Source organism: Anser cygnoides, chromosome Z (assembly GCF_040182565.1).
Source record: "Anser cygnoides isolate HZ-2024a breed goose chromosome Z, Taihu_goose_T2T_genome, whole genome shotgun sequence".
Taxonomy (NCBI): Eukaryota; Metazoa; Chordata; class Aves; order Anseriformes; family Anatidae; genus Anser; species Anser cygnoides.
Genome location: NC_089912.1, coordinates 19,759,456 through 19,778,055, shown reverse-complemented (window position 1 = coordinate 19,778,055; position 18,600 = coordinate 19,759,456). Strand labels below are relative to the sequence as shown.

At 36.0% G+C, this 18,600-nt stretch overlaps 1 protein-coding gene across 1 annotated transcript in view; it reads right to left on the bottom strand.

Annotated features, from left to right (window-relative positions):
* The window catches only part of HSD17B4 (hydroxysteroid 17-beta dehydrogenase 4), a 64,596-nt gene that overhangs the window by 19,223 nt on the left and 26,773 nt on the right, over positions 1 to 18,600 (bottom strand). Inside the window, exons 13-17 of the mRNA XM_048055076.2 lie at positions 17,697 to 17,930; positions 17,181 to 17,232; positions 15,794 to 15,865; positions 14,299 to 14,402; positions 10,041 to 10,106 (exon numbers count right to left, since the gene is read on the bottom strand). Of these exons, the coding sequence (XP_047911033.2) occupies positions 10,041 to 10,106; positions 14,299 to 14,402; positions 15,794 to 15,865; positions 17,181 to 17,232; positions 17,697 to 17,930 (528 nt within the window). The remainder of the gene's footprint in view (positions 1 to 10,040; positions 10,107 to 14,298; positions 14,403 to 15,793; positions 15,866 to 17,180; positions 17,233 to 17,696; positions 17,931 to 18,600) is intronic.

Here is an 18,600-nt window from a genome sequence, read left to right as displayed (position 1 = left end):
ATATTTACACTCTGTCACATCTAAGGCAACTGTAGTGAACAATGGAGAAAGAAAACTGCAAAGGGGCTAATAGTAACTATCTGTGGAGAGTACCTGCTCTTTTTACATACCATTAGAACCACAGGATGGTTTGTGTAGGAAGGAACCTTAAAGACCATCTAGTTCCAACCCCCTGCGATGTGCAGGGACACCTCCCACCACACCACATGGCTCAAAGCCCCAACAAGCCTGGCCTTGAACACCTCCTCGGACAAGGCATCCACAGCTTCTCTGGGAAAACTGTTCCTGTGCCTTACCCTCTGAGTGAAGAATTTCTTCCTAATAACTAATCTAAATCTCCCTTCTTTTAGTTTAAAACCATTGCCCCTTGTCCTATCACTACACTCCCCATCCTTCCCCTAGTCGCCCCTTTAGGTACTGGAAGGCTGCTGTAAGGTCTCCCCAGAGCCTTCTCTTCTCCAGGCTGGACAACCCCGACTCCCTCAGCCTGTCTTCATAGGAGAGGTGCTCCAAGGCCTCTGATCATCCTCGTGGCCCTCCTCTGGACCCACTCTGACAAGTCCATGTCCTCCTTAGGCTGCAAGCCCCAGAGCTGGATGTGATACTCCAGCTAGAGTCGCAAGAGCTGAGTAGAGGTGGAGAATCACCTCCCTCGACCTGCTGGCCATGCTACTTTTGATGCAGCCCAGGACATGTTTTGCTTTCTGGGCTGCAAGCACACATTGCTGGCTCATGTTGAGCTTCTCGTCAACCAACACCCCCAGGTCCTTCTCCTCAGGGCTGCTCTCAATCCATTCTCTGCCCAGCCTGTATTTGTGCTTGGGATTGCCGCAGCCCACGTGCAGGACCTTGCACTTGGCCTTGTTGAATCTCATGAGGTTCACATAGGCCCACCTCTCAAGCCTGCCCAGGTCCCTCTGGATGGCATCCCTTCCCTCCAGCATGTCAAACCACACAGTTTGGTGTCACGCTGTCTGATCTCAATTCTCACACCAATAGAAGAAAAATTGGGAACTGCAAGTGGCACCACACTCCCCACTCTTACACACAGAAAACCCACAACAGCAGGGGTTCAGAGAACACATACATGTTGCTCTTCTGATTTGACGTGTTTCCACAAGTCCTCACTGAGAGACAGTTAAAACTGTGTTTTCACTATCAGAAGCCAGAGATAAGCAGCAGCTCTGAGGTGCCACTAGATTCCTTGCTAAGAGCTGTCTATTGTCTTAATGACACCAATATCAAAATTAAAACATTTTAGTGGGAAGCAGAACCTTACTTCCATTTAATTTTTTTTAAATGACAATTTAAAGGAAATTGCACTTGACAGAATTATACAGAGTATCACCCTTCATTACTGAAGTTTCCTTTCAATAGAGCCTAAAACATAACAGTAAATCCCCACTCTTGAGAACTAGAAAATAAAAGTTGTCAGATGGGAACTGCACAAAATCATTAAATGACTTTTAAGTAAAATTCTGAGGTCACAGTTTTATTCTTTTAATTTGAATTGTTACAAAAAGCTGTCAAGGAGATTGTTTTCATAAAGTAACTGTTTCAGTCAATTTTAAATCAAACTAAATTTGAATTTTAATTCAAACTAATTACCATTTAATTGTGGCAATGGAAAATTCTATTTACATTTGAGAAGAGAGACCAAATCTCAACTTAAATCTTGCTGTGCCGCTGTTGTTGCTGTACATAAGAACTGAAGCTGTAATAAGAACTAGCCATTTATTTAGGGTGATAATAAGCACTACTTGGGAAACAATACCTCTATCAAACGCCTTTCAAAATAACTGTAGTGAAAAATATTAGTATTTCACTAACAAATAAATGTAGCATTTAGGAAAGAAATAATTTCAGGAAATTGAATGTGATCAATGTATTTTACAAAAAATCTGACACATGAATATAAGATATACTTCTCTTTCGTTGTATTCAGCAACTGGAGTGGCATCGGTCACAGCTAGAAAACACAAACGCTGAACCGAGTAACACAGTTACACAGCAGGTTATTTCAGATTCAGCGCAGCCAAGTCAGGCCTGCCAAATTTCTTTTCCTTTACCACAGTCTTTGCTATTAATTATATAAAATGCATTCCACATTAGAACAAAATTGTTTTAAAACCTTGTTGGCTCTGCTTTCTATATTCCTACAGTAACGACATTTCTTGAAGTCTTGAGTGATAGTGTAAAAAAAAAAAAGTGATGCATCCTTGGAGGATGACAAGAGTCAATTGATGTGGGGCATTAGATTGAAGTCAGTCATAATATGGTTAGATTGTTCTCCAATTAATAGCACAAACTGTCAGGTCTCATCTCCTAACAATTTAGGAGTTCTGCCAGACCACAGAAGGAAAGGCGATATTCAACCTGTCGGCGCCAATTTTTCAGTCTTGCCTGCAGACTACAAGAAAGGTCAATGGTAAAGCTAACAAAAAAGGAAGCCAACTCTCCAAATATTTTGCCTTCTAATTTGGGAGAAGAGAGAGAGCTTTGCCCCAGAGCTTGTATTTCAAAGCACTTCTGTGCGTATGTGCATGTGTGTTTATGTGTACATGTGTATATTTTACGGAACAGTTTATTTAAGCAACAGAAAGGAGCAAAGCCATCTCAAAGAGAAAACAGTCACAAATCTCACCTACACATTTCAACGAGCTCTAATTTACATTAAGAACAACGAATGTTTCCAGTTAAAGATGTCAATGCTGATACTTCAGAGGCTCAAATTGAGCACAGTACTTAAGTAATTCACTGTACTTAAAACTAAGCAGTTACGCTTCACCTGAGATCCCCATTTGTCATAGCTTCTTTTTAATTAATTAGCTCTTTAAGCTGAAGTATAGATGTTGGGAATGAGCAGTCAGAAGAAATCGGCACATAAAAAGGTAAAACTATTTCTTTGTTGCTTCAGAAAACCAACCATTTTTTCTTATTGAAGTAGCCCATATGGAAAATATAACAGATACTATTAGCTGTCCATAGCAGCTTCCAATGCCTAAGTATGTTCTGTGGAAATCTGGTTCACACATGATTCTATTTTTTAACAAAACTGTAACTAAGAAATATAAATGTACAGTTTCTTAAGACTGTTTTAAGTTTGAGATTCAATGTTCTTTGTTATCTGGACTATCTAAGCACAACCTTATTCCTTAGTCCTTATTCCACATACCTTAGACTCCTTCAGGAATAAGAATTACTTAAAATATTCAACCAAAATACTTTCACAGACACAGGTATAAACAGTAATAGGTATAATAAGTATGGACTGGCACTACATCTTTTCTCCTACCTTATCCCACATTATTTACATCTTTACTTTTATCCCTATCACATATTTTTCAACTTTAAAATCAAGTTATATACCCTCTGGCACAAGCTTCATAGAACATTAGCTATTTATCGTTATATAGCTATATCATAATAGCAATTTATCATTAGCTATTTAACATTAGCATGGCAAATGTACAATAGGCCTTTTCTTTAGCAGGGTCTCTCTTAATTAAAAAGTACAAACTACTCTGGTTTACAGAATTTCAAATGGAATAGCCATTTTTATGTCCTTTAATAAGATATGCACAGACAAGGAGAGAAAACAAACTCTTGGTATTCAAGAACATCTTGTTTAGACAAAATAAATGCTAACCTAGTACTGTTTTTTGTTTTTACTATCTTACCACACAAAGTTCTAGTATATTCTAGTGTAATCAAAGCCCTCAACTATTTTTCAAGATCACCACTATTAGAAAATTATAGTCTGATCTTCCCAATAGGGATAAACACATTAAAAAAAAAGAAAAGGTTGAAGCATCATAACATATATCAATAAACTTCTTAAGTATAAGTGCTCACACACTACACAATTTCAAGGGTCTGAAGAATACCAGGTCTGCATACCGTAATCTCTAGATAAATTAAGAAAACGTTATCAAGTCTTTGCAATGGTTTCACATACCTTTGTTTTGCCTGTATCGTTCTTTGCTGGTGAGCACATTTTGCCTTCCATGCTCTGTGTATCTTTGAACATACTGCAGCATTTCTTTCTTCCCATTATAAAAGAAATTTATGCTACAAACAGCAAAAATCACCTGAGGCTCTCAGGAGGTTCTCTTGCTCTGTACTCTGAAGTTAATTTAAATTTACATGTTTTCAGGCAATGCTGCACCACAATCTTTACAGAGCAGGACATAAAAAACCATTTGTCCTGTAACCATATTTTCCCCATGCATGAACATGCTTTCATCATCATCTCTCTCACAAGCATATCGCACTCATTCAAAAAACAACCTTCAAAACTTCCCCCTCCTGTATTTTTTTCTTCTCATCTTTTAAAAACAAAATAAAATCCTCTCCAAGTAAACAAATATAAGCTGGAAACAACCAAAGTTTATATATATTGTCACAACATGACAATTCCTTATTCTACCTACACCTATGTTTTCTAAAAGCACACACAAATATTTACATGTGCTTAAAAAGAAAACAAATGCAATGTGTTGTATAAAAGATGGCTTTCCACAGGCGATTAGCAACATCCCAATTACAAAGAAGCTTGTAAGGGTCTTAACACTTCGTACTCAAAATAAAGCTTTTTCTTATAGTACCGAACACGCTGACAACAGGTAGACAACATTTTATGGTAGGTTTCAGTTTAATAATGCATTAAGCTTTTAAATGCTTCCCATGCATGTCTTTCCTTCCAAGATGTGTTTTTAATAAGGTTTTATTGCAAAGTCCACTCTTTTACAAGAAACTAATTTTGTATGTAATTGTCTTCACAATTGCTTTCACTTAGATTAGGAACTGCAGTTTTGACAGAATGTGAGACAGGGAAAAGCTGAACTCAGGTAGCTAGATGACAACAGGACAACCAAGAGGACAGCAGGACTGAGTGTCCCTCAGAACAGAGGGCGATGCCTGAAGGCATAGTCACAGGGTGCTGATGACACTACCTGAAACACGGTAGGTGTCATTTCTTTTTTCTCTTTTAGAGAAAACAGAAAGCAACCGTATTTTAGAGGGGAAAAAAAGAAAAAACACACTAAAAGGCAGCACCTTCTTCAGGTCTTGTCAGTTAATGTTTCATCTATACCTGGAGCAGGCTTCACACAGCTTGTGTATCTTAAATCCCATAAGGTTAGCCTAAGTACAGATCTACTGAATCTTTCTAAAAAATAAATACAAAATCATTATATTTCCTAAACTGGTTTTTCTATGCTGCTTATTGCACCACTTTCTGTAAAAGCACCATCGGACACTATATGCCACTCCTTTAAAACACACTCTGTGGAACTAAAATGCCTCAAACATTTTATAAACACCTTTACTTTATAGACTGAAAACGATAAGTCAGCAGAAAAAGTCATAATTGTCAGCAGCACAAACCAATTCTGGCTCTCCAATTTAACATTTGAAGGCCTAATTCTTCAAAGTGCATCATATTTTCAAAGTACACTTTACAAGTTCAAAACAGAGCTCCCATGAATTTCAATTTCAGCATGCTCTCAGGTACCAAGTTTCATCTTCCCAACCTATCAGCACCTGTGCTTATTAAAGAGTACCTATGCCTGAGTACTTTGGGATATACGCATAAACAGTTGCCTACTGACCATAAAAAATGATACGGAAAAAGAAAAGAAAATCCACTGTGGAAGAACTGGAACTCCAACCAGCCACTAACCATGAGATCCATTTCCTCTCTTTAATATTTCTGAGAACACTACTGCTTGCAGCAATAGGACGGGAAAACACACTTCCAACTCTATCTCAATTCATGCCCAGGGCCCCCCTCCTTGCCTGTATGAAGAGCTCTTGAACAGAAAACACACCATTCATACCTGCATGACTAAAACCTGGCACCACAAAGCATTGCATACACGGTAGATTAAAGCTTGCTTTGTGTGTAGTCTTATCTGGAATATTTATATCTTAAAGTATCTCCCATGTTTAAAATGTTATCATAGCTTTCCAGATAATAATGACAGGATATCAACAAAGCTGTTCCTCTCAACATGCCACTATCAGTCTCAGTTTCATTTGCTTTCACAAGGAATTTTTTTAAAAATCTTTGAAACCAAGATATTCCAATTTTCCAGACCCTAGAAGTCAGGCATCAGAGCTAGTATGTACTGGAGATACGCAGGTTGCATGGAAAAGTAGCTTCAAGAGTAATTCAGACCACATGACGCTGCTTTGCAGGGACATGCTGGGGGCACAGCTACATGCACACAGGTTGCCCAAAGAAGGTTGAGACATTGTGTTTTTCAAAATCTAAATAGTCTTTTCTACCCCTTCGCTTTGTCTACTTCTCTCTATCAATATAAGTAACACAAAACACTCCAAGTCAGAATTCAAAGTGGTAGAATGCTTTAGTAAAATATATGATACTGTTGCAAGCAAAGATAATTTTTCAATCAGTAACCCTATCTTAAAATACAAGACATTTTATTGAAATAAGATGACATTAACAAAAACTTAGAAGTCCTACAAACTCCACCTGTTACAGCTTCTGTTTTTCCACAGAGACAAACAGAAAGTAGAAAGGAATACAGAAGAGTAAAATTAAAACATCTCCTTGAAAAATCCATTTAATGGGCTACTGTGATACTGCATACTTACTCTGACAACACTGTGTATGCCAAATAATAATTTTGATATAGACAAATAACAGTTCTAACAGTTAGATAACTGCTATAACAGATCACAACACACAATTATCAGAATTATGTATTTCCACGACAAAAACAAATACAAACAGCAGAAAGTCCCCAACATACTCAATTCCTCATATTTATTTATTTCCTCAGAAGTAGCAACACTTGGACATCACCCACTTTAAATACCCACTGCAGTTTATCTTGTGTTTGTCATAAAAAAATGAACTCCAAAAAATCAACACTTTTGGGAATGTGGTGAAAAGAAAACTCCAGAGATGCAGATGTGTACGATTCACAGTCTGTGCATCTTAATTGCATAAGGAATCATTTAGCCAAATTTGTTTGATTGATCAATTTAAGTCCCTGGTTTGAAAACTGGCAAGAAAGGAATAGCTTGGTGATACTGAAGATCTGTAACTACATCAAACATTCCCTACCAGGTTGAAATTGCATGATTCATTTCTTGCTAAATGGCTAACAGTCTAACACTCTAGACTTCTTGATCTTCTGTCAAAAGGCCTATTTTATTCAAAAGATTTATGGGAGTATATCCAGTAAAGCATGGCTCTGGTTACAGAGAACTAGAAAAATGCCACAGCACATGCACATCTCTTCAGAGCAGTATGGAAAAAAACATCACTTAGTACTTTACGGAAAATCTCAAGAACGTCCCAGAGGAAATATTTTATGTACTTCAGCAAGATGCAAATTTTAAGCTTTAAACACTTTAAGAAGCTCAGATACTTCTGGTAGATTTTCATTAACTTCCTCATCTTCAAGCAGCTCACTGTATGGTACTTCAAGTCATTCATTCGTAAGTACTGGTTGGATGTTTAAATAACTTCTCAAGAACAGGCACAGATTTGAAAGGGATAAAGATTGATTATACCACCTGGCCAGTATGTTGCAGCATACTACCAGGTAGTATCTTATTATACTACCTGGTTAGTCTTTGATACCACTAACCAAAAGGATTAGTTTGTTCTGTCACTGGACCCTGACATAAGAAACCATCATTTTTCAAGGCACTCTACGTGGCTGTAGCCTCCGTTCTGCTAAACACAAAGTGAAGGGCAAAAAATGATTATTACACCTCTGTTCCCAGTATCCTCTTTGCTAATGAGTGATTCCCTCTGTCTGGAAACACAGAAACACTTTTCCTCTTGCACGCTAACTTAACCCAGAGTATTGAAGTCTTCTGGTTTCCACAGAGTACACACACAGCTGCAATTTGCTCTTTATAGTGAACCTACGGAAATGGCAACACATGGGTAGTAGCAAGTAGTTAATTTAGAATTAAATGTAACTTCTACAGTAACCGGAGTCACTGACTTCAGTGAAAAATAGGACTCATTATTGTAAAAAAATTTTAAAGATGCATGGTGGTCTGGTTATCAGGAAGTTTACTACATGATGATGCTATGAGAAGTTAAGGGGGAAAAAAAAACTTTTTTTCTGAAGTGAACTGTGGCAACATAGAAACTAAGTGTACAATGTCACAACAATCATTGTAAACTAAAACAGTTCAAGTCAGCTCAAATGCCGTGTACAAACTGAGTCTCTCAATCTGTCATCTTACACTCTAAACTAATCTGATGGCTGAGTGGCAACAGTCATTTCTGCCAACACTTCTGGCATTTAAACACAAAGAAAAAAAATCCAGAAATATCAATGCAATTTGCATGCCAACTTCCATTAACAAAAAGGATTTTATGCAGTGGTGCATAAAACACAAAGACACGAAGTTTTGGTAAACTTTCCCCAAGTTGTCCTACAAATGAAATTCTGTATTTCTGCCCATGAAGTCCCCAAGTTCTGCATATTCTCCATCCTAAAAATCAGCATCATCACTTACGCACAGATGCTACTGAATAATTAGGCAAATAGGTGGTCTTGCAATTCTGAAACTCTATTGCCTGCGACTCCTGAAAAATCTAATTGAAGAGGAATTCTCATTGTATACTTACCTATCAGAACATATCATAAAATAAAAAAAGTGTGATGTCTACTCTGTGCTACTTTATTTTCAAAAACTTACTTTGCAGCAGCAAAGTTTCCAAACTTCTGCATTATAGAGTCACTACTACCTTTTTTATGTCTTAAACTCAGTATTTTATACACAGTAACTAGACATAAGAGATTGAGACTCAGAATCTGACCTATGAATGAGGGCATCACAAATATCATCTGAAAGTTGATGGGCCTGGGAATCAATTCTGGTACAATCACACAGAAGAATCTGAACTAGGCTTCCAAGATTCAAAATAAATGCTCTAACTACTGGGCTATTAAGGTTGCTGCATCCCATCTAATAGAGTGCCAGCTGCAAGAGAGCACCTTCCACTGCATTTCTCCACCTCTCAGGAGCAGAGTACTCTTGTTTTCCCATTCCTTGATGTACTTGCACACATTTGATGAAGCCTATTCAGAAAAACTGGACATCTGCTTCTTATAGACTGACACCGTAAATTTTAGGATGCAGCAAGTAAATTATCAACAGATACAGAAATGCTGAGCTTGTCTCTTTTTTTTAAGTAGGTAGGGCTAACTTGGACTTCAAGTACATGAATCAGATGGGTGAGGCTTAATTTGAATTACCGTGTATATAATCAGAGCCAAGCAGGTATTAGTTACCACAGGTCAGCTGATGCACGATAATTTAATTGTATCTCCAGAAGGTATATGCCTCCTGCCAGAACTACGTTGCTTTTGAAACTACTACTCATTGTCTCCATGCTGATAGCTTTCCCTTCTTATTTATCTGACTCCTGCATTTCTCCACCTTCAGAAAAAGACAATTTTACCTACTTGGGCTTTTGCCTTTGGAAAGCAGATGCCTGTGATCCAGTGGGACTAAGGATAGAGGGAAACATACCTGGAGAGGTATCTGTAAGTATTTCAGATTACCCTGGCTACTGCTAATAAAGAAATTTAAAATTTTCAGAACTATGAAATTTAAAATTTTCAGAACTATGAAATTTAAAACACTTTCATTTTTTTAAGCCACTGTTTGCATGCACCGTTCATTGCAAATTTCATAGACTTTGAATTTTTTTTTTAACTCCAACTGAATACAATTTCTCAGTATGTTCATTTCCTCTTTGTGTAGAATTTTGTAATAACAAAATATAAAATATTTATATTACATATTATATATTTATATAACATATATAAATATCAAATTCTAACTGTTTTATTAGAAGAATGTTTTAGTATATTGAATATATCACTGTAATGTAGCATAAATTTTAGCTCCAAGTTATAAAGTATACATAAATACCTGAGGTATAACAGAAAATTTAAAGCATTAGCGAGTATCATGCAATATTTTTTCTCCAAGTAAAACAAACATTTTCACACCTTGAGCACGTACAACTTTACCTGATCAGTTGTTGTGACATCAGAAAGTACAGCATCAGGGAGTCTCTTGGGTGGATTCACTGTTACCTGAAGCAAAAGTAGTAGTATCAATATTTCACTGCAAAAATCTTTTATGCATACCCATGCCAGAATCACTGGCAGAAGTGTATAAAGAAAAATAGCGTTTACCAAGTTTTTAGGGTTCCTCCCATCCCTTCTTCAAGGAGAAGCAGGAAAAAAAATAGCTTTCAAGATCACCTTCGCAGAAACAGCGAACCTGAGGCACCAGATCTAAGTTACATCTAGCTGATCAATTTGATACATTTCTTCCAAGCTATCCTAGCTTTTTTGTTCAAGCCCCGCAAAACCAGTGGTCTCATAGAACTTTAGAGTTTTGGAACACAGATATGAAAGTGAAGCTTTTTAATATAATATTTAAGATAATATTCTAAAAAGCTCGATGGACTAGAAAATAATTTATTACCTCACTTATGGACATCACATTTTCACAGCCTTTTTTTTTTTTTTTTACTTTGCACTTCTTTTTCCTCTTTGCAATTACATAGTGCATATGAAGCTCAACCACATTGTAAGAAAGTTACTCTTTTGCAATCTTCAGCTTCATTGTTCAGTTCTGATTATATAAACTTTATCAGCTGACTGTCAAGAGAGTATCTTAGGTGACGATAAACACAAAGAATGCCATAATGAACTCAAATCTATTAAAGTAGCTGAAATCTTTTTTCCTCTCTTTCTGTAGTGTTTCCAAAAAAAAAAAAAGAACAAAAAAAGAAACAAGCTATAAAACAAAAGCAATCAAATTGACTCTCACCTGCAGGAATTCTACTTAATCTTAACTTGTATAAGCTCTTTCCCAAAGAAAAGAAAAATCATCAGAAACAAAGTACTGAGTAGTGTCACATCTAGTAACAGCAGAGTCTCTTTCCCATTTATTAACAGCAGAGCAAAGACATCTATTGGATGGAAGTCTTGAAAACACCACTCCTGCATTTGTCACTTCAAAGATTCACAATGGATCTACTGATTATTCAGCCTGATAACAAGAACACCACATAACATGCTTTCAGAACATTAATGGCTTCCCAATTTACCTCCAGTTGGTTTAAAGAAATGGAACCTGAATTACTGAGCTATAGATTGGTTGAAACTAGCCAACAAATGAGTAATTAAGGAAACCACTGTCATTAGGGCAAGAACACTAACTGAAGAAGGGAAACATGATTTGCACAAGGTGTTGTTCAACATAGACCTCAAATTGCAACTTTCTTCTCCTTGGTTGGCAGGTGCAAAGTGACAAAAACATAAATTGCAGGACATGTCTGATCAGTTTCGGATTTCTTTGGCACAGAGGTACATGAAAGGTTTTGGGTTTTGTTTTTGTTCCCAAGAAGCTTTGTGAACACAAATCAGGGGAATTTGTCATTTGAAACTGTCCTTTTGCTTGCAAAAAGGCCCTTGAATGTGCTATTCCTATGTTGTCTTAACTAGATGGTATTTATTTTCTTCTGTCAAAAGAGGGACTGTTACCTGAAACAGGCATTCTTTATATTTTGAAATGTAAAATTGTTTTTAAGTAGCATTCTCATACTTCACTGAATAGTGTGAAGAAGCTGCATTTGCCTTAAGTGCAAAGCTTAAATAAGGAGTACCAAGGCACTACACTGGGCTCATTGATACCACCAGTATAAATTAACAGCATTTCTTTTGGACCACTATTTTTATATGCACTGTTATAAAACTGATTACAGAAGCATAAAGGGGTCCATCAAAGAATACTGCACATCATCTGGAAGAATATTTTGTTAATTTGCTACACCATACAGAGGCTTCTCCCATTTCTCTTTGGAGCATTATGCATCATTTCAAGATTTGATTTATAAAGTTAAAGAACTTCAGCATAATTGATAGAGGTTATAAAGATTAGGTTATACAGATTACAAGGTTACCTTATAAGGTTATATAGTTATATAGATTGTAGATTTTCATCCAAAAATCCAAAGAACATCCCTCTACTGTGTTACAGATGTAACTAGGTACAGATTATTGAAAATACTGAGCTTACAATAGCCTATGTTGAACTGACTGTTGTTTATTGTAGTGCCTTATGGCTCTAGTTCACAACAACATTCTGTCATAGCTGATACTATGTTTAAACACAGTATTCAAGGAAAGAACAGTTATGTGTCTGGTACCCGGCTAGCTACATAATGCATTTGGACATGAATACTGTGTGTTCATGTGGCATTGTTCATCACTTGCTAACTCTCCTTCAGAATGCACGAGTTCCACTCCAGCATAAGTGAGAAATAGTAATGATTACTTCTCTCTTATCTTCTTTATGCTCTCTAAACCTCCTTCACACAGAGGCATAGATTTATGAAGAGCTACACCTAGAGGTCTTTTCCAGAAACAGCATGTTCAAACCTAACACCACTTTTGAGTTCTTGCTCCTCAGCTTTTTATTAAAATGAGCTTTTCAATAGTGCGAAATCTTGCAGTATTAACATATGATCATACCTACTAGCACAAATTTAACATGTGAAAAAATTACTTAATGAAACTTTAATGCTCTCTATATACATATACATAAATTTTTCACTAGGTATCAATTCATTTTTAAATGTAAGTAGTCCCCTCACACACACACACAAGAAGTAACAAGCAGCTCTGAGGTAGAGGAGCAGCATACTAGTAATGATAAACTGATCAAGCACAGATTGTATGTTCCCAACTGGGTCTACAAGCACTGAAGCAGAAATGAAAGTGTGATCATGACAGCAAAGTTGAGGCAAGTTTAAAATCACAAAAACTCTGGAACAATCCAATAGCTCAGCAGCACGCCTCTGGACTAAGTCTCTAAAATCTCAACCTCTTGTCACTCTGTCCTTGCTGCTTACACTCAAAGCTGACAAAAATTCTGCTCTTAAAGCCATGAATGAGAGGAAAAGCTCCCAGAATCTACTTGAAAACACTAAGACTTACAAATAAAAGCCAATTCTCTGTTCTTGTTCTGATCTCGCAGGCCTCTAAAAATTTTTCAGATCAAAAGTAAATTGAAAAAACAAAACCTTCTTCAGACTAGCTTTTAAAAAGAAATGTATAGTTTTCCTCATCAGTCTGTCTATGGAGAGTGCGGTTGAGTGATTAAATACATAGAATCAAAGCATGCAGTTTCTGTTGTTTGCAGAGCTTACATTTGGTAATCCTAAAACCAAAAGTCAATATGACTCGTCAGTTAAACTGATCTTCCATCTGACCTACAGCAAGAGTTTAAGGATTTTAGCACTGCCTAGACATATTACTACATTCTTTTACTATTTCTGTGGAATTAATTGTGTCAAATTTAGCTACTTCAGGTTGCAGCCAGCTAGACTGTCAACTTCAAAATGTTCTCTTCTAAAAGACCAAATACTAATAATCCTCTAGAGGAGCTTTGTGTCCACATCACACATTTCACATGAATTTCAGTTTCACTGAAAGACTGTTTTCTAATGCCAAGTCCACAGATGACTGCAGGTTATTTTAGACACTCTTAAATGACACTAAATGGCACCCTTGCCTGTGACACAACAGTCTTCATGTAAGTCTTACTATTAAGGTATTATAGAAAGAACTGGATGGTTACAGAGAAGCATACAGCTTTGACAAATTTAGAGTGGTACAGAATACAAAAATACCTGTTCTCAAAACCTCTTTTTTGCTTTTTGGTTGAGTCACTGCTAGAACAATCCAACTTAATTTAGATTCAAATCTAAATTAGAATCACGTATTCCACAGTCTATTACGGTATTTTCTATCTCTAATTTCAAATATTTAAATGTAGGAATATTTGATCAGTAGCATGCTCAGTAACTCACTTTGCTCTCCTATCGTCACATACACTTTTTTCAGGTCCTGACCAGTACCTTTTCTCACAGGTTCTTCAACGAAATGAGCTATTTAGATTCAAGTCTGTACTGCACTCACTTTACTATGAGTGTGGTCAAACACTGGAACAGGCTTTCTAGAGAGGTGGCTGATGTCCCATGCCTGTCAGTCTTCAAAAGGATTTGGATAATGCCCTCCATAATATGCTTTAATTTTTGGTTTGGACTGAAGTCCTCAAAGCAGCTGGACTGAATGATCTTTGAAAGTCTCTTCCAACTGAACTATTCTATTCTATACTGCTGAAATGGTAGTGTATCCTTCCTAGTTGATATAGCATATATCCTTCTTGCAGCACCGACAATTTTTTCCCAGTATGAATGTTTGAATTTACCTTGGCCTTTTCTGATGTTCGTTTTCCACCAAACCCTCCAGCTCCAACAAAAAACAAGGAGAACTGGTTATAGCACACTAGATCCTTTCCACAATAGGTATTCACTAAAAGACAAGAAAAGAGAACGGTGATGTGTTGTCTTCTTTTTTCACATAGCTAGCATATGGTGGTACAAGGGAACAGTTTAGCTTCAAATATGCCAAAGATCATTTTAGCAACTTAAGGGACAATAATTACAACTTCCTGTTGTACTGCTGCAAGTCATTTCTTGGCTAGTGAAAAATGATCACATATTTTGAATAATATTATCATGAATTTTATCTATATGAAAGCATTAAAAATTTAAAAAATGAGCTATCAAAATACTGATGACAATTAAGGTGTTAAAAGCACAGTGCTGCAGTTAGCATTTATTTCAGTGTTTGATATGGCATTAGCAAATTATTTAAATAGAATTGAGCCATAAAATATGATTTATTAGAAGCTATTAAGAATCCTTCATATGTAAAGCACACTACCATCTCTCAAAATGTAACACATTCTTGTATGAAAGAAGCTCCAGAGCAAGTTTATTTTAAGGTTATTTGTTCCAGAAGTTAAACTCCTTACACCGAATCATTGAGATTCAGTTTCCTATTTCCAGTTTGTGCCTACTCCACTCCTTCACATCTTAGACTGAAATTTATTGTATTGTTAATGTCCATTTCCAGTTCTGAAAAGAATTTAAAAGTCACTAACATTCTGTTCACAAAAATAACTTGTGTGTCACAGAAAAACAGATAAAATCAATGTCAGCACAACACAGAGCAAACCACAATGAGAAGGAACATTAAATGACTTTTTAAATGTTATATTAATATTTTATTATATTAATACCTTTAAAAAAATGTTATCTATAAACTGGAAGTATAAAAGTACAAGAGGAATTAGAGAATCACTGTCCATTAATCTATTCTTCTAATTCTTCTTAGAACCTCTAATAGAAGAGCAGATGTTGCCCATTAATCTAATCTGCTTTCTTAAGGTCCTTGGCATACTACACCTAAAGATACCAAAATTCAGAAAATGACAACTTATCCACTTCCAGAGATGTACTGATCCCTTAACTTGGATACACGAGAAAGGAAATAGGGTTTTGGTGGACAGATGGCCCCTAGCTAAAATTGCTGCCTTCAGACCAGACTAACTATTATTAATAAGAACTTTGTTCAGTTTGCACAGTACACTATTCCACTTACACAGGGAGAAATCAAATCTTCTCTGAAATCTTTTTCCAAAAAACAGTGTTCTTACTTTTAGTACCTTAACTACCCAAGAACAATGACATTATACAGTTACACAGCTATTGATAATTAGCTCATTTCTCAGCTCTCAATAGAACTTAAAAAGGTAAAAGTCTTTACAGAAGAAAGGCTGGCAGATACTGTTACAGCTAGAAAATAATAAGCCTCTCAAATTTCATTGCATCCCCTAAGAAAATTATAAACTTTCTCACCATCTATTAGCAAGACTGCTCCCGAACCTTTGTCAAGTATATCAGCAATAGTTGAAACTGAAGTTAGTTGTCCTGTAAGACAATAAGAACATGTACATATTTTAGACTCATGAAGTTTCGCTTCAAGAATGTTCACAGATCACTCTTGATACACTATTTTAATAGTAATAGTTATCATAATGACAGTCATAATAATCACAATCACCATGACAAAAGAGTGGTAATATTTTCCAATCTTGGTTGCTTGGTTATTTGTGTGTGTTTTTTTCCTTTAAATCTTGCAATTTTTTATGTATGCAGAGCTAAACACAAATAATGCTTCAAATATAAACACATCACTAAGTCCAAAACAGATTCTACCACATATGGTATGTCCACAGAGTTCAAGAGGGCTGAGACAACTACAGTTTTACAGAACAGCAGCTCAACTCAGGGCCTGGGTCTGTACATTTATGAAGTTTGCCTTTAAAGAAACTACTGCTCTAGACAGATGTTACCATACATACTTACATGATCAGCCTATGGAATGGAAAAATAACCAGGTTTATGAGTCCTGATAATCCATTAACAATTATCACCCTTCTTTGAAATTAATAAAACTTTCACACACCTTATTTTGTTTCTATAAGATATGCTATTAATCCATTGCTTTTAAGATTTCTTTCCTTCTATAATCTGAAAAAAATTACTTCTGAAAACAACTAATGAGGAAACCCAGACACATGCATGTGTATCCTGAATGAATCTAACGAGCATCTCTCAAGTGCTGTAATCGGGGAAAATACAGCGATCTGTAAAACCTGTTTTTTAAAACAGTAACTAATACCTTAATTTGACAGTAAGAAATGTAAATGTCTTTTAGACTCCTCATAAAGATGTTCTTTACTCCCTTACAGATACAGTTTAAATCTATTTCTCTTAGAGGCACAAGGATGAACGCTGCCAAAGAATTTGCTGGTAAACATCCCAAAAGTACTATGATACAACCTCACAGAAATAATTACAATTTCTGCTAGTTGATACCAAATTTTATGTGTAATATACCTACATGTTATGTATTTTCTTAATAATTGGCTCATTTCTTTTCAGGCCAACTACAGAAAAAACAAATGAACCAAAAAATCATAGGTACTTGCTTTTATTATTTCAGATTAGGCACAAGTTTACTAAATATACAATAGAACAGCACCACTGAACCCCATAAACACAGCGTTTCAGAATTCCTTCAACAGCGCAACAGGTTGCCTCTCTTCTCCCTCACTCCTTGTAAAAAGAATATTCAAAAAAAAATACAATTGGAAGCAGACCTCCCATATTTGCACTTATGATGTGGCTACAAGAAGTGTTGTCATAGTGACAAGCAAATCAGCAATATAAAAGGACTGACCTGAGGTTGGTAACGGTTTATACAGTTCCAGATATTGCTCACCATGCAGCATCTATGTAGAGACAGGCAACACTATAACAACAATGTATTCAGTTGCCCCCCACTGCGCACAATCACAATGGCAAGGAAATATGCAGATATTTTAGAAAGTATTCAGAATAAACAAAAAACAAGAAGTGTGCAGGTTTCTTTTGTTTGTTTGTTTTCCCCAACTTTACCTTGAACAAAGTATTTTCAAAGCAAGTACCTTCAAAGCAAGATTTAAGCTTTTGGGACTTTAATAAAAACACAGTAGGCACAAACTACAATTTAACACAAAACTCATAATTCGTATCATCTTATGAAGATACAGTTTGTATAAGTGAAATAAATAATTTCTTAGAATGCAAGAATATAAACACCAAATTTTCCTTTTCTAAAATTGAGGGCACCTATTAATATTATAAATGTACTAATTAAAGCAATTTTATAGTTACACAGAAGACAAACAAAATTAGATACTTAGCTCATCCATACCTTTGCAAGATCAATATTTAGTCCTGGAAGAGAAGGAATACCATCAAACATTGAAGTCTGAGCAGGAATTACTCCAAAGCTAGGTAAGCAACAGAACTCTTCACTTCCTTCAAAGAGAAATTTCAGGTGATCTGGATCCTTAGTTGACATTCCCACACCAAGAGCATATAGAATAGGCTCTAAGTGAGTGTATGTATACACCTTGGTAGTCAATTCCCGGCCAACAATGTTGGTCTGAAAATTAGAGATTAGTGTAAAATAAAACTTCATAGTATTTAACACTGCACTTGCATTCTTTCTATAATTCTCATATCAAACAAAATTCATGTTTGTACTTTTTTTTTTCTAAGTATAGTTGCATGTAAATGTGAAGCATGAGAAATAAAAATACAGTAATACGTTAGATTAAGGTTGCTTGTACTGCAACAAATATAGTAATGCATTTTATCTTGCTGCTAGCAATTTACTTCAAGAGTAAATGGCATAACTTTATATGTCTCTGCTCCCGGTAACATGTAAGAGTTTTTCTAGAACAAACCATGAATGAAATAGTTAATACTGTAATAAAATTGAAAAGAGGGAAAATTAGGTATATTTTAAAAAGGAGACAGCAAAAACGCATTGTATGTGTCCTTCGCTTCCTCTTCTGAACAATACCTAGCTAAAAAGGCTTACAGAATTTACAAGCGCTTGTATTCTACATTATTCGGTCTATTTAACCTCAAGTTTTTCCATCAACAGTAAGAAAAGTGAAGACTGGAGTCTGGATAAGTTTTTTTTATTTAGCTTCTTTTCCTCAGAGGTTACTACCCTCTTTCTGCAGACAGCAAGCCAGAGTAGAAGTTAATCGCCATCAGAACAAGTATCTATGCTCAAAGTGTTCAGCTAGCTTTGAGTGTGTCTG